Source organism: Schistocerca nitens, chromosome 3 (genome assembly GCF_023898315.1).
Source record: "Schistocerca nitens isolate TAMUIC-IGC-003100 chromosome 3, iqSchNite1.1, whole genome shotgun sequence".
NCBI classification, from domain to species: domain Eukaryota; kingdom Metazoa; phylum Arthropoda; class Insecta; order Orthoptera; family Acrididae; genus Schistocerca; species Schistocerca nitens.
The window spans coordinates 884,544,969-884,561,978 of record NC_064616.1 but is presented as its reverse complement, the minus strand read 5'-3'; the positions used below and the strand labels follow the sequence as shown (position 1 = coordinate 884,561,978).

At 42.6% G+C, this 17,010-nt stretch overlaps 1 protein-coding gene across 1 annotated transcript in view; it reads left to right on the top strand.

The window, feature by feature from the left end:
* The window catches only part of LOC126249465 (uncharacterized), a 129,230-nt gene extending 124,723 nt beyond the window's left edge, over positions 1 to 4,507 (top strand). Inside the window, exon 3 of the mRNA XM_049951120.1 lies at positions 4,430 to 4,507. Within this exon, the coding sequence (XP_049807077.1) occupies positions 4,430 to 4,507 (78 nt within the window). The remainder of the gene's footprint in view (positions 1 to 4,429) is intronic.
* The last annotated feature ends 12,503 nt before the right edge of the window (positions 4,508 to 17,010 follow it).

The window sequence follows — 17,010 nt, the reverse complement described above, 5'->3', positions numbered from 1 at the left end:
ACCTGGGATGTTTATTTCCCACGCACTGGAGTAAAACTTTACATATAATTTAAATTTGTGGAGCCGAACACTAAAAGTTTACTATTAATACTATTAATATGTTTGCTTATGAATTTTGAAAAAGTGTTATGTAGTAGTTAAGCATTTCAAAACAAGTAGAACTAAATGACAAGACGACGCACGCCACATTTCCGTAGCATGCCACAATGTTGCAAGACGTCGCCCCAGTGTAAACGAGGCTTTAGAGCCAGGTCTGTATTGTATGGTGGATATGATGTGTTGCGTACGAAACGAAAACCTGCAATCAGATCCAAACGTCGTGGAAAACTGTGAAGAGGTGTCATCCTGCAGCAAGATAACGCTCGCCCACATTCTGCCAAACGGACAGCCGACGCAATAAAGGAGTTGAGATTCGAGGTGCTGGAACATCCACCATACAGTCCAGATCTGGCTCCAAGCGATTTTCCCATGTTTGGACCCTTAACGGAAGCAATACAGGGAAGAAGATTTGAAAGTGGTGAAGACCTCATTGCTGCCGTGCAAAATTGGATACAGATGCAACCGATGTACGTATTATCTGATGAAATAAAAAAAAAAAAAAACTGGCAAAACGTCGGGAAAACTGCATTGAAGTTCAGGGAGGTTACGTAGAAAAATAACACATGTTTCAGTTTTCTATCATCAGAATAAGTACAGCTTTTCACAAATGTGCCTTTACTTTTTGAATTCCCCTCGTATACCTGTATGCAGATGATTTTGTAAATAAGCTTTACCTATAATGTACTTTTAAAGATACAACAAGGGATGGCTTTTCTGATAGTGCATACACGTGAATAGTGAGTTTCGGCATTAAAATCTATTTATAAATAACTATTTAACCATGGGTAACGCCACGGTCCAAGCTAGTAACATATATAATTATACTAACCCCCTAAGACATCCCCCCCCCCCACTGGTAAAACCACAAATCGCACACTGGCTTGACTTAAGAGAGATACAAAGGCTTTAGGATACCTTTCACAACCGAAGAAGTGCATGCATCCGGGATAGAGGGGATGAGACATCATACCGATAAATGGACTCATACTGCCAAGTTCTTTGCAAATATGACTCGATTTTGTAATCGTTGAAATAACGTCAAATACCTTTTCAGTCCGTGAAATTTCATTTCGCTTCCTCCTCCATTCTGAGTGCTTCACCTTTTCACCTTTCTTTCTGGCACTATAGTTCGAAATGCACTGCTAAGAACTGTTAGTAATTTCATGAGTTGGCTATGTATAAGCGTTTTCAGACTTTTGCTATAGATACTTGTGGTATGTTTACCGCTGTGTAGCTGAAGTGAAATTCCGAACCACTTAGAATATCTACTTCGTGTAATGAATGGTAGCCGGCATTAAATCTGGATAAACGCAAGATAATACACATCAGTCGAATAATTATGTAGTAGATTTTGAGTTCAGTTACTGAAAAAAGCCAGTTAAATGTCTTAGAGTAATGTTCGAAAGTAACTTGAAGTGACATAAACATAAAATTAAATGCTGTGGGATCGGGGGGGGGGGGGGGGAATAGAAAACTTAGGTCTATTGGGAGGACTCTGAGTAGCGTATTTCAGCTGGAAGCATGACATGTTCTTGACTACTGTGCAGTTATTTGGGATTCACATCAAGTAGGATTAGGGGAGGAGACGAACGGAATTTAGAGACATCGTGGGACTGTGTGCAGCCGTTGAGTTATTACTAGCAGCATAACTAAGAAGTGATTGCTAAATTGATACTACGAAGTCACAGCACTTACGTGCAATCATACTGACTTATCACCACAATACGAAAGTGTTAGATAGGTGCTCTGAAAACTTACTAAGCTACAGTCATAAATAAGCTATATATAAATTTTAATAAAATTGTAGGACATGCGACATTCTTTTCAATCAACGCTATCGGGGAAGTTCTAATAAGCATTATTCGTGATAGATTGTAAAACTGTTTCGCTTCTTTCGCGGGAGCGCCGTTATAAATGGGTAAATGCACTTGCTGAGGCATGGCAGCATTCATTTTTCCCACATTCTGTCGCAGATATGGAGGAAACTGTCTTCCACCATCCACCGAACAGTGGCTTTCCGTGTATGTACCTTCCTTCTCGATGTCTTTCCCGAATGGTGACATTATGTTTGGAGATCAACATTCTGTTATGCTAGATCTCTTATAACTAATATTGAAGAACTTATAATTAGTTAAACCTTCCTCTCTTATTTAATCACCCTAAAAAATAGGCTGTGCTCTCAACATTTCAATACGCAATTACGCAAAAACATGTAAACGTACTTCTTATCAAATTTGTTTCCTTGCTTTTATTGATGAGCTTCTTAATCTCACTACAGTTACCAACTTTTTGTGTTTCCTTTTACTATTCGTTACTTTTTTTAACTACTCGTCACGCTAGTTATGATACGTGTGCATCGAAGGGCCTGATTGGGCTCTATTAGTTCAGGTTCTACCCAGATAATGAAGAATTTCATATGTGACATTACAAATCATACCAAATTCGTTCATAAACACGGTGAATTATATCATGTGGTAACACAGTTAACTGCTACGAAAATCATTATTATTGTTACCAATTTTCGTTACAACCAATCATCATGAGATACGTGAATATTTGCAATTACTGTATCAGTGTGGACACGTACATGACATTCTGTCTCACTAGACATTATGTCAAAGCACGAAATGGACAGCAGAACTCAGCATATAGAGTTTAAACATTGTTCAGAAGATCTATTATGTCAATAATACAACTTTTTTATTCAAGTATGTTGTCAAACTTGCGTTTTTGATGTTGTGTGGAATGAGATGGAACTTATCCTCATAGGTACTGTAGTTGAAAAACTTGATGAACCTTATGACGTCAAGATAATAAAGATTTTTCACAGCGGAGTACGGTGGTACAAATAGGGCACCAACTAATGAAAAGAATTACAATGATATTTTAAGTTTTTGTTTTCACTACACTTCTTCTTCTTCTGCTTCCTAGCGCCGTCCCATTGTAACACGCTATTTCTTACGATATAACACCTCCCGTGGATTTAGGCTACTTGATCTAACATCTTCATTTATAACGTCCAGACATTGTATTTTAGGTCTTCCACCCTGTTTCTGGCCTTCTACAGAAGGATGATGGGCTGAGCTGATTTGTGAGTTGAACAATGCCGGTATGATGTGTCCACACCAACAAAGTTTTCATTCTTGCTTCTCATTATTGACTCTAGTCACTCTAGTTAGTCGTCGATTCGTTCTGTTGTTAATATGGTTGAGCAGAGAAATGCTTAATGATCTTCTCAGTATTGCTATTTACATGATATGCGGAGAATACTCAAAACTTCTAGATGCAAGCAGCACTCGGTAATGTATAATGCAACTGGCCACACCACTGTGCAATATATCTTTGATTGTAGGCGGACAGGCATATGACTGAGCACTATGGGACTTAACATCTGAGGTCATCAGTCCACCAGACTTAGAACTACTTAAACCTAACTAACCTAAGTACATCACACACATCCATGCCCGAGGCAGGATTCGAACCTGCGACCGTAGCAGTCGCGCGGTTCCGGACTGAAGCGCCTAGAACCGCGGATAGGCATATTCTTATCACAAGGAACGCCAGTAACATCTCTGAATCGCTTCCAGATCGCTTTGATTCTTGCTCGCACATCCTCACTGACATATCCGTCACTCTATAATCGAGAACCTGGGTGTCGAAATGTATGCGCCCTGCTGAGAAGAGTGCTATTAATTCGTATATTTCCAGGAGGTAGAATCGTTTCGAAGTACTCCGTTTTGTGGATGTTTAAACAGTGGTCAAACCTTTGCAGACCATCATGCCATGTTTAGACTTGTGTTTCAAGGTATTTGCTCGTATCCGCCGCAAGCATCACATCATCAGTGTACAGCATTTTCTATGGTACATATTATATCTTCAAGAAAACAGTAAATTGCCTAGTTTGAGGCGATTCCTTTCTTCTTTTCCTCCACACCAGAGACAAGGGAAATTCGTTGGCTTTCTTGAGACTTGCCTAGGTGCGGTATACAAAGACGGCGACGCGTTTTCGCACCGTTTTCAGAATTAAGGCTTTTGATTGTCGTCGGGGAGATAGCCCGAGGAAGTTCCCAAAATCTCCTTGAAAGTCCTCTGTCCTCAAGGCACTGAGGCCGTAAGCATCCTGTGCTTTCTTTACAGTCCCTCTGTTTGGCTTAGCGTGTTTCGTTGTAAAAACAACGACAAATATCGCTGAAACTAATGTGGGGAATAAAAAAAATAACAAAAGTGTTTTGCATCAAGGCAGACTCACAGTTCCCATATTGTTGTTTTTGTATGCAAACACGGACCAAATGGAAGAGTTCGAGGATAAAATTAGTGTTTCATTGTGTAGTGGGCGTCGGAGGTGGGCGGAGATCGCCTGCACCACAACATTTTTGCTCCGGACTTAGCGCCCAGCGAGGGCTGTTAAGTTCTTGGCAAGAGGGCACTCTTGTTCCAGGCTTCGGTGACTACTGACGTTCCTACAAGAACAAGTGTTAATTCGCGTTGAAATTTGCGTTACCTCGCGTACAAACCTGAAAGCATCAGCGACAGCAGGGCTAGGCAGTGATTTACTACATTCTTTGTGACTATCGATGGTGTATTTTAAATACACTCCTGGAAATGGAAAAAAGAACACATTGACACCGGTGTGTCAGACCCACCATACTTGCTCCGGACACTGCGAGAGGGCTGTACAAGCAATGATCACACGCACGGCACAGCGGACACACCAGGAACCGCGGTGTTGGCCGTCGAATGGCGCTAGCTGCGCAGCATTTGTGCACCGCCGCCGTCAGTGTCAGCCAGTTTTCCGTGGCATACGGAGCTCCATCGCAGTCTTTAACACTGGTAGCATGCCGCGACAGCGTGGACGTGAACCGTATGTGCAGTTGACGGACTTTGAGCGAGGGCGTATAGTGGGCATGCGGGAGGCCGGGTGGACGTACCGCCGAATTGCTCAACACGTGGGGCGTGAGGTCTCCACAGTACATCGATGTTGTCGCCAGTGGTCGGCGGAAGATGCACGTGCCCGTCGACCTGGGACCGGACCGAAGCGACGCACGGATGCACGCCAAGACCGTAGGATCCTACGCAGTGCCGTAGAGGACCGCACCGCCACTTCCCAGCAAATTAGGGACACTGTTGCTCCTGGGGTATCGGCGAGGACCATTCGCAACCGTCTCCATGAAGCTGGGCTACGGTCCCGCACACCGTTAGGCCGTCTTCCGCTCACGCCCCAACATCGTGCAGCCCGCCTCCAGTGGTGTCGCGACAGGCGTGAATGGAGGGACGAATGGAGACGTGTCGTCTTCAGCGATGAGAGTCGCTTCTGCCTTGGTGCCAATGATGGTCGTATGCGTGTTTGGCGCCGTGCAGGTGAGCGCCACAATCAGGACTGCATACGACCGAGGCACACAGGGCCAACACCCGGCATCATGGTGTGGGGAGCGATCTCCTACACTGGCCGTACACCACTGGTGATCGTCGAGGGGACACTCAATAGTGCACGGTACATCCAAACCGTCATCGAACCCATCGTTCTACCATTCCTAGACCGGCAAGGGAACTTGCTGTTCCAACAGGACAATGCACGTCCGCATGTATCCCGTGCCACCCAACGTGCTCTAGAAGGTGTAATTCAACTACCCTGGCCAGCAAGATCTCCGGATCTGTCCCCCATTGAGCATGTTTGGGACTGGATGAAGCGTCGTCTCACGCGGTCTGCACGTCCAGCACGAACGCTGGTCCAATTGAGGCGCCAGGTGGAAATGGCATGGCAAGCCGTTCCACAGGACTACATCCAGCATCTCTACGATCGTCTCCATGGGAGAATAGCAGCCTGCATTGCTGCGAAAGGTGGATATACACTGTACTAGTGCCGACATTGTGCATGCTCTGTTGCCTGTGTCTATGTGCCTGTGGTTCTGTCAGTGTGATCATGTGATGTATCTGACCCCAGGAATGTGTCAATAAAGTTTCCCCTTCCTGGGACAATGAATTCACGGTGTTCTTATTTCAATTTCCAGGAGTGTATTTCGTGTGAAATTTTAGATCGGGCACTTGGATCTTGTGTTAACCACGAACCACCTACGTAGTCATATAATAAAGTCAGTGGAGCGTCTGGTACAGACTATTCTCTTTGGTTTCTCAAAAGCGGTTAGGGTTTTGGTAATGTGCATGTCCGGTTCCCTGTCACAACATCACAAACCTGAAAACAAATCTCCAGGGTCAAATGAGTCCAATTCTCGCAACCAATGTACTATACTAGGTTTCTGATTAAAAAAAAAAAATGGTTAAAATGGCTCTGAGCACTATGGGACTACATCTGAGGTCATCAGTCCCCTAAAACTTAGAACTACTTAAACCTAACTAACCTATGGACAAGACACACATCCATGCCCGAGGCAGGATTCCAACCTGCGACCGTAGCGGTCGCGCGGTTCCAGACTGAAGCGCCTAGAACCGCGCGGACACACCAGCCGGCTCTGATTTTAAGCATGGGTAGCGAATAATGTTAAGCTTCTGTAACTGAATTTCTGTAATAAATGTTTAGACAATTGTATACTAATTATCATTTGCTCTCTTCCATATTCCTCTCCATCCTAGAGTATCCAGTTGCTTTTTTGTTAGGTTAAAGAAAAGGCACATTGAGTGAAATTCGTTACTGCACGGTTGTGCTGGTTCATAGCGCTATCGTTGCATGCATTTATTTCTTTTGTCTATGGGATTTAGGAGAGAAGTGTAGGGCCTTGTCTCATATTAACCAGTCAGGACTCACAACAACCATTGCACGTTTAGTGAACTATTCAGCCGCATATGGATGGTTGAAATGTCATGCTGTATCCGTATCTCGACGGGCTAAAATGACGATAAAATATTAGTCCCTACCTGTGCAGGTATCATGAAATGTGCGAGCGTAATGGTTGTGAAATATGGAAGTTTGGGTCGGTCCTGGAGGCGCCCTCGGATAGCCGAAGTGGTTAAGGTGACCGCTGGCGATAAGCAGAAAATCCATATTCGAGTCCCGGTCCGGCACAAATTTTCATTTGTCATGAACAGATGACGTCATCATTATTTAAAAGTTCCAGGCTGAATTGCCGTAGTCCATATATAAAACTTCTTCTCCTTCCTGATGTTTCGTTGCCTACTGTGGGCAACATCTTCTGAGGTGAGGCGGCGACTAGCTGCTAGGCGCTGGTGGTCCCGCTTACATAGAGCGCTTAGATGGCGCCACCACTCGTCACGTGCTTTCGACTTTAAAACTATCTCTGGCTAGTGCCATCTTTCTCGATTACAGGTAATCGATTGTCACTTCGTTGGTACAAAGTCGACCGCCATATCTTGTCTACTTCTAATCGTTCTTATTTTCTATTAAAATTATTTCCGTGCTTGTAGATCTCTATAGCTTCTCTATACATGCGAGTATAATAATGTCAGGTCCTATCACGTTTGTCCCACTAAATTTTATTTCGTGATCACCGTTTTTGAAAACGTGTTCTGCTACAGCTGATTTGTCAATCTGTCCCAATCTACAGTTCCTTTTGTGTTCCGTTAGGCGGGTATTAACACTCCTTTTAGTTGTTCCAATATAAACCATGCTACAGCTACACGGAATTTTATACACACCTGGGGTAGCTAAGGGGTGTCGTGCGTCTTTCACCGATCCTAAACTTTTACTAATTTTCTTGCTAGGTCGAAAGATTGTCTAGACTTGAAACTTGACCAAAACTTTACCAATGCGGTCCGTGATGTCATGAATAAATGGAAGAAAAACATTTCCAGCCGACGGTTGTTGTTGTTGTGTATTTTCGGACACTTTTCTTTTAGGGTGGAGTGCTCGATCTAATTCCTTGTCAGTGTACCCATTTCTCTTGAAAGCTGTTCGCAAATGGCTTAATTCATCTTGTAAGTAAATTGGCTCACAGATGTTATTAGCTCTGTCCACTAAAGTTTTTATGACTCCTCTCTCCTGCCTAGGATGATGATTCGAATTCTTATGTAGTTAACGATCGGTGTGTGTGTCTTTCCTAGATAGATGACGTCATTCCGGATTCGCGAAATGCGGATCAATTTCATAATGTCTTTACACTGTTACGAAAACTATTTGAATAAATATTTCATTAGATAAAAACTCTTTTCCTTGCATGAACCAGACTTCAAAAACAAAAAAAAGGATTCAGCAAAAGCGCTTCTGACGCCGCGTTTAGGAACTACACAAATATAGAAAATACCAGTGAACAAAGGAATTATGAACGTCAGCTTGCATGTTGTTCTTATACATGGACATAGTTTCAGTAAAGACTACGTTAATTTTACTTCTGCAACATCATTTTCTTTATGTATACCTCATACAACCAACGAGATGCCTCTCTCTTTAATTGTACCATTTGCATACCTACCATGAATGATCTAAGTTTCTTGTCATATTCAAATTTTTTCTAACGTTTGAATACTGCGTGTCGTCAGTCTGTTCGTTTTCCTCTTGGTGTGATTAATTTAACCTCTACTGTCAATGCTTCATAGCCATGTTGTAGATCACATTTAGCCGACCGGTGTGGCCTAGCGGTTCTAGGCGCTACAGTCTGGAACCGCGCGACCGCTACGGCTGCAGGTTCGAATCCTGCCTCGGGCATGGATATGTGTGATGTCCTTAGGTTAGTTAGGATTAAGTAGTTCTAAGTTCTAGGGGACTGATGACCTCAGAAGTTAAGTCCCATAGTACTCAGAGCCATTTGAACCATTTATAGATCACATTTACGTGCATCACTGCGGTCAAAGGGGAAACTTGGTGCTGTGGAGCCGTCATAAATGTCATCAGAAAGTGCAACTGACACAAACTGCTCAAAATACTGGTACCACAGAGAAGTTGTAGGTCCCAGAATCATATTATTCTTTTTGTGTATATTTCAGTGAATTAACAATGCTGCTACCTTTCTGCATGCTAGTGTTGCCATTGGACATCATTGAAGTGGACACATCAGAAAGTATCCACGGATGTCCAACGGTAAACTCACAGGTTCCACGTAGAAATGCGTACAACGGGTCGTCGAGATCCGGGGCTCTTTCGATGCTGCGATCGGCAGAATTCTCATGTATGTTCCATCAGTTATTTATATTACTCTCTTCCACATTCTTGCATAGTCTTTACGTTTCCCGGTAATTGGTTAGCAATGCGTAATGTCCTCACTAAAAAATATAAATTGGTCACAATAAAGAACTATCATATACCGTATCATGTATGTGCATAAAGTACCTTTTCACTCTTCACATACTTGTAAATTAAGAAAATTATTGATTCATAGATAGTAACAGGAACACGTATATCATAACAATTTGCTGTACTGATTTTTCTTTTTCCGGCTCCTGTCCCGTCAAATATCTTGGCATTACGAGGTCTTCTGCATATACACTCCTGGAAATTGAAATAAGAACACCGTGAAGTCATTGTCCCAGGAAGGGGAAACTTTATTGACACATTCCTGGGGTCAGATACATCACATGATCACACTGACAGAACCACAGGCACATAGACACAGGCAACAGAGCATGCACAATGTCGGCACTAGTACAGTGTATATCCACCTTTCGCAGCAATGCAGGCTGCTATTCTCCCATGGAGACGATCGTAGAGATGCTGGATGTAGTCCTGTGGAACGGCTTGCCATGCCATTTCCACCTGGCGCCTCAATTGGACCAGCGTTCGTGCTGGACGTGCAGACCGCGTGAGACGACGCTTCATCCAGTCCCAAACATGCTCAATGGGGGACAGATCCGGAGATCTTGCTGGCCAGGGTAGTTGAATTACACCTTCTAGAGCACGTTGGGTGGCACGGGATACATGCGGACGTGCATTGTCCTGTTGGAACAGCAAGTTCCCTTGCCGGTCTAGGAATGGTAGAACGATGGGTTCGATGACGGTTTGGATGTACCGTGCACTATTGAGTGTCCCCTCGACGATCACCAGTGGTGTACGGCCAGTGTAGGAGATCGCTCCCCACACCATGATGCCGGGTGTTGGCCCTGTGTGCCTCGGTCGTATGCAGTCCTGATTGTGGCGCTCACCTGCACGGCGCCAAACACGCATACGACCATCATTGGCACCAAGGCAGAAGCGACTCTCATCGCTGAAGACGACACGTCTCCATTCGTCCCTCCATTCACGCCTGTCGCGACACCACTGGAGGCGGGCTGCACGATGTTGGGGCGTGAGCGGAAGACGGCCTAACGGTGTGCGGGACCGTAGCCCAGCTTCATGGAGACGGTTGCGAATGGTCCTCGCCGATACCCCAGGAGCAACAGTGTCCCTAATTTGCTGGGAAGTGGCGGTGCGGTCCTCTACGGCACTGCGTAGGATCCTACGGTCTTGGCGTGCATCCGTGCGTCGCTTCGGTCCGGTCCCAGGTCGACGGGCACGTGCATCTTCCGCCGACCACTGGCGACAACATCGATGTACTGTGGAGACCTCACGCCCCACGTGTTGAGCAATTCGGCGGTACGTCCACCCGGCCTCCCGCATGCCCACTATACGCCCTCGCTCAAAGTCCGTCAACTGCACATACGGTTCACGTCCACGCTGTCGCGGCATGCTACCAGTGTTAAAGACTGCGATGGAGCTCCGTATGCCACGGAAAACTGGCTGACACTGACGGCGGCGGTGCACAAATGCTGCGCAGCTAGCGCCATTCGACGGCCAACACCGCGGTTCCTGGTGTGTCCGCTGTGCCGTGCGTGTGATCATTGCTTGTACAGCCCTCTCGCAGTGTCCGGAGCAAGTATGGTGGGTCTGACACACCGGTGTCAATGTGTTCTTTTTTCCATTTCCAGGAGTGTATGTACCACTTACGACTCATTTTATTCTCGAACAGAATTTGTGGAATAGCTGGAATGGTATCTAAAATCTTTCATAGGGCCCTCTTCATTATTGTCACTTCCTTCTATAATTAATTGTTATACAGATATTACAAAAGCGTTCCTGAGCATATAATGAATACATGGAATTTTGTTGCCCGTCTGTAGTGGTCATATTTAATAGATAGATGCAGTTGATAAATACCATCATTTGTATAAACAGGCAAGGACAAAGTCACTTGTTTTTTATATTTTTGTTTTTCCGGACCAATACTGAGCTACACACAAATAGTCAGTGGTCTTGTATTTCATTTTTATACTCTCAGAGAAGAGAATTTTTTGCAGATGTTTACGAACTTGTTCTATTAATTTAATCTATTTTAAGGCCCATATTGGTAATGGTATAAATGAGGCTTAACGCGCTTTTAAATGCATCCTGTGGACGAGATTGTGTACAGTACTCTGAATAACCTTAGACAGTATCGAATCACAAAGTTGTAATGGGAAGTTTACCTGACCCTAGCCCGTATCTAGCCCCAACGCTCATCATCGAGTAATTTGGCACAGTAAGTAAACAGTAAAGGTCCTAGTTAAAATAATGATTAACAAATGGATAAAGTTTTGGCCGAATATCCCATGTATATCCCGAACATCACGTCTTTTACTTTATAGATTCTGTTGTCAGGCTACCGTTGTGTCATCTCCGGTTCTATGACAATAGTTTCAATAACGTCATTGTTGCATATATCACTCTTTTTGTAGAAGTGCAAACCACTTAATGGAGAAGTCATCTTGAAAGAGACCGAGGGTGAGACGCAGGAGTACATAGGTAAATGAAATTAAAACAATATGTAACAGGACGGGCATAAGTAAATGGTGGGAAGTCGCACGTGAGATCGACACGGGAGCTTCGAGTCCCATAGAAGCTAAGAAGAACAAAAAAAAAACAAAGTAGTATTAGCTGTAGCAGAAGAAGAAGAAGAAAACGAAGAAGAAATAAACCACACATAAACTACTATGCGAAGTACTGTTTGTATTTGTAGGACGACTTTAACTTATTTGTTGTGGAGTGCTCATTTCGGAGGTATTAAGTACGATCATTTTCTGAAGAAACAATTTTTTCGCCAGCGTTTTGCCAGATAGGTAAAGGACGGTGACGATGTACGCTCTTGACTTCATGCACAAGAACATAAAAGCCACATTTTCCTTCAAACGCACACGTTGTCATTGTACCCGTAAAAACAGTTACGCTTGTGACAAACTATGAATTGGTCGCAGGCAAGAAAAAAGTGTCGTTTCCATTTTAATTTTATGATGCCTCTTCGTACCTATCCCGTAGTATCGTTTGAAGCTCCGAAATCACCATCTACTTTTCTAAATGTCTCTGTAGCGATTGTCAAGTTTAATTTACTACCCGCGCGGTTTTACGACACTACTATGTACAAACTATTAAGTTTTATGAACATCGTTGAATGGAGCGAATTCAAGTATTCAGCACAGCCGTGGATCTTTACATTGCCGACATCTGTGCCTTCAACCGTGCACTTGTTTTCCGTGTCCCTTCATTACGTTAGAAATGTCCATTATCACCATATAAATGAGACTCAATACACAACGCAACAATTGCTTTATTTTACGAAAATTTTAACACGTCCCCTATCAGCTATTTTGCCCTCTTTGAAATTTCGTCCCTCCCTTACTGAAGAGAGGGCAACGTAACTAAATGTAATAAATATTGATTTCTATGGAATCAAACATGATGCTAGAAATGTTTGCAATGTTTAGCACTGCCATTGTTCCGGTTCGACGTCCAGTGCTTGCCATTTAGAATTCACGTAACCTTTGCCATTCTATTATTTTACGTTGGATCAGTTTTTGCTATACATCAGAGTGCTCTAGTTACGGCCAGTACACCCCGTCCTCATGATACCACTAACAGCCATTATAGCGCGTCCGAGATTGGCCTCGTCTGCGATTTCGACTGCTGTAAACACCATTTGGCGGTCGTGACCTGAAGTTATATGGGCTCCTTGTGGGGCAGCTCTGTCAGCAAGGGAGCCACTGACCTGATTTTGAACCATGAAAGAATTTTATTTACGAGTATTACTTATCGTTTACTTTTATTTATATATTTGCTTCGATATTTCGCTGGATACAATTCGGCTGAACGTTACTGAAAGACTCAACAGCTCATTGTGTTGCCATTTAAGTTCCTTAACTGAACCTCTGTCCCGTGAGCCGGTAATACGCATGTCTGCTTCCGCTGTATATTTATTACAGTTGCTTATCGTCAAGCTTAAAATATTTTCATCAAGAATATCTTGAGAGATACAGGTTATGACGCTCCATGTCCCCAAATTTTACTTCTCAAACCCTGCCACGCAGGCAATTCGTAATAACAGTGTGTCAGCTTTTGATAGCGAGAGTTTTTGTTTGAATTTCTCGTCCATTTCCTCAACTTGACGAATCATTGTCACCTACAAATTATTTCGGCCGTTTTAACTTGTGTATAGGGTATCCAAAAACTGGATTGTCAGATTTATATAGATGGTAGTGGAGTACTTTGAGTTAAGGAAATAATGCTCGGAAATTAATATGTATTTTTTATTGGAGTAACTCATAGGTAACAGCAAAAAATTTTATAGCAACTCTTCAATTCATGTGTTACAACGGAGCATATAGTTTTACCACACTCTCAAAAAATCTTGCTGTCTGTTGCACAATAAAACAGGCAGCTAGGACGTTACTAACCAGTCCCTCTTCATTCCGTAATGTGGTTTCATACACCGATTCCATGTAACACAATGGAAAAAAAACACCGATTCCATGTAACACAATGGGAAAAAAAGTTCACCGTGGACATATCACAGGTGACTGAATATCACGGTACGGCAGAAACATTATGCGTTTCTCAAACTCGTGCTTCATACTCATCACTCATTCAAGACGTCCTACCTCCGGAAATACTCGTTTGCGACCAGTTTTTCGGTATCTCTAAGCTCCAAACTTAGTGTCTTCTACCGTCTATATAATATAGTCCAAAATTTTGTAATGCTCAGTATATACTGTATCGGACAACTCGATAATGAACTATTAAAGGTATTAATAGATTCGTTTCAGTTCATATGTCATATTCGAAAGAACGAATCCACATAACTCTAGAGAAATTTTGTAGATTATATATGTAGTTCGTTATATGAATCAAAAGTGATGAAATCCACGTGGTTTTGAAAAGTGACAGATACAATAATAATTAAAAACATTTAATTTACACAAGAAGCATATACAAATAATAAAGCACATAAAACAGTGTCTAGCCTTTTGTAGCTAACATCGTCAAATAAAAAAGTACAATGTTTACCTTTAGCGACAATATTACTGCATTGAATATGTGCAGAAATTAAATACTACGAGGGCGTGCTGAAATGTATTTCCTTCAATTTTTTTGGTGTGAACACTCTTGAAGCTTATGTACAGGCCCGTGTCGGGTTGTTAGATCGTCTCCCCGGGTGGCTTATAGGAGAAAGCTTCCAAGATATGGGTGGTACTGGGGAAATGAAATACTCAGGGAGCAACAGATACTATCACAAAACCCAACAGCGTCTCATCTGGTACCAGTGGCTGTTGGTCAGCGTTTGTTCGCCTAGTTGGTGCGGCTGTTAGATATACGGCTTGATCTCAACAATCAAGTCTTACACTCTCTTGCTCTCCATCGGAAACTACCCAAAACAAGTTCTTGAAATTAAAGCGACCATGGCAAAACAACAGGAAAGAATTCCACTATCCCCGTCCCCAGTCAATAGATTGGATTCCCGTTCTGGTCATAGGATTCTGAGGGACCAGGCATGCCACGCAGAGAAGGCTCGGAGTTTCTCAAAATATCTTAGAACAAAACCGAAGCTTTTCATGGGTACACTGAACGTAAACACTTTACTGAAACCAGGGAATCTGAAGCACCTAACCAATATCCAGACAGTCCAGACAGATTCAGTTTCAAAATTATGGTATTGAAATAAACCCTGTTCACATATGAAAAACACTTCGACTCTGAGGCTTACAGGTTCTATAAAGGAAAACTTGCAGTGAATATCAACACAGGACCGGAACAATTTGGTACAGGTTTTGCAGTTCACATAGCCATCACACATTCAGTCAATTACTTTATGTCGCCTTCAGAGACTCTCAACACTGTCAATAAAATCAGGAAACAAAACATACTCACTGATTAACGTGCACGCACCAACAAATGTCTACAATAGAAAAGACCATGGCTGTTAGAAGACTTCTTTGAATTTCTACAAGAAATCACGAAAAAAATACCTAAACATCACATGAAGATTCTACTAGGTAACTTAAATGGGCATTTAAGAAAAGAAAAGAAACACATGAGAAACACCGCTCACAACCAGAGAAAAAAAGTGATTACCTAATAAGCTTCTGACAAAATTTTAATCTGAAAATTATGTCAGCACAATTCAAGAAACTCACTCAAAAACTAAAGACGTTGAAATCCCCCAATAAAACGCTCTAAGAATTCTAGATTTACCATACTGCTATCTTTAGGAGAAACACCGAAGAAGTCCACAATGTAAAAACCAGTAAAGACTTCTTCGAGTCAGACCACCACTTACTCCAAACCAAAGTAGAAATTCAGCCCAACAGAAAACGGACAAGAGTAGCCCAGAGTTTTCGGACTGATCTCGAATACCTAGAACTCAACAAGTAAACTACCATCGAAGAAATCCGTAGGATGGATACCACAAACTGTCCTGAACTCGCAGAGGAAGTGAAGCAAACAAAATTAGATCAACCCCCGAGAAGGAGAAAACATAGGAGGTGGAACGTCAGATGCGATCACGCTGTCGAATATGGGATTAAAACATGGAATGTTTTCAGGAGTCATAAAACAATAAGAATGTGTTAGGTATTCGTAAACGTACGGGGAAACATCCCTAAAATTATTTGACGAGAAAAATGCAAATACAGTAATAAGATGTTGGCTGAAATATAACAAGACTTTACCGGGAATAACACCCGCAGTTTTCACAAAACCTTTAGAGAAAATTTAGATAGCTACCAACCTCCTAACGTATGCTTGCAACACCCTGACGAATCCTTGGAAACTAATACAAAGAATAATTGTGAAATTCTAGCAACATATTTCAGTGCACCCCTAAACTGCGAAGAACCATCTGAACAACTTCGATGTGTAAAGATATCACCAAACCATGATTCGCTTCCACCTTCACATGAAGGAATAATAAAAATAAGCAAATCATTAAAAAACAATGGAACACTTGAGGAAGGTGGAATTACTGCAAAATTAAAGAAATTAGACGGCAAAAACATAACACCAAAAATTCACAGAACAATATCAAAACTCTGAAAAACAGATAAAATCCCAAAAGAATGGAATAGAGCCTAGATACACCCAGTCCACAAGAAAGAAGACAACCAGATCCGAACGACTACAGAGGGATCTCACTTTTTCCAGACATTTATAAGATCCTCTTTAAAGCATTGCTGAACCAACATGAGCTGCAAGCGGATTCCCAGATTGGCGAGTATCAGGCGGCATTCAGGAAAGAGAGATCCTGTATTTAACAGATATGGAACCCCAAAACCATACAACTCATGAGACGAAGGCGGAACACCACAGTCACTTTTCTGGATTTCAAAAAATTTACTATTCCGTTGACAAACAAACAAAGTAGGAGTCGATAGAAAGACAGAGCCATCGTCCAGGACACTTTACCAGATATCACCTCAAAAATGAAATTAATGGGAGAAATCTCAAATTCATTCACAATTTACACAGGATTCTGACAAGGAGATGGCTTATCACCATTCTTGTTGAACACCGTACTGGAAAAAATAATCAGAGATTGGGAAAGCATGCCAGAGGTACCCAAACTGGAAAAGAGAAAGGGGAAAGTGTCGCCTCTGCTAACGACCTGACTATACTAACAGACAACAGAGATGAAACCGAGCCAGTGCTAGATAAACTGCATGAAATCTCCTGTAAAACCGGATTCCGAATTTATTATGAGAAAGCTTAGTATACGGACATCAAATCAGCCG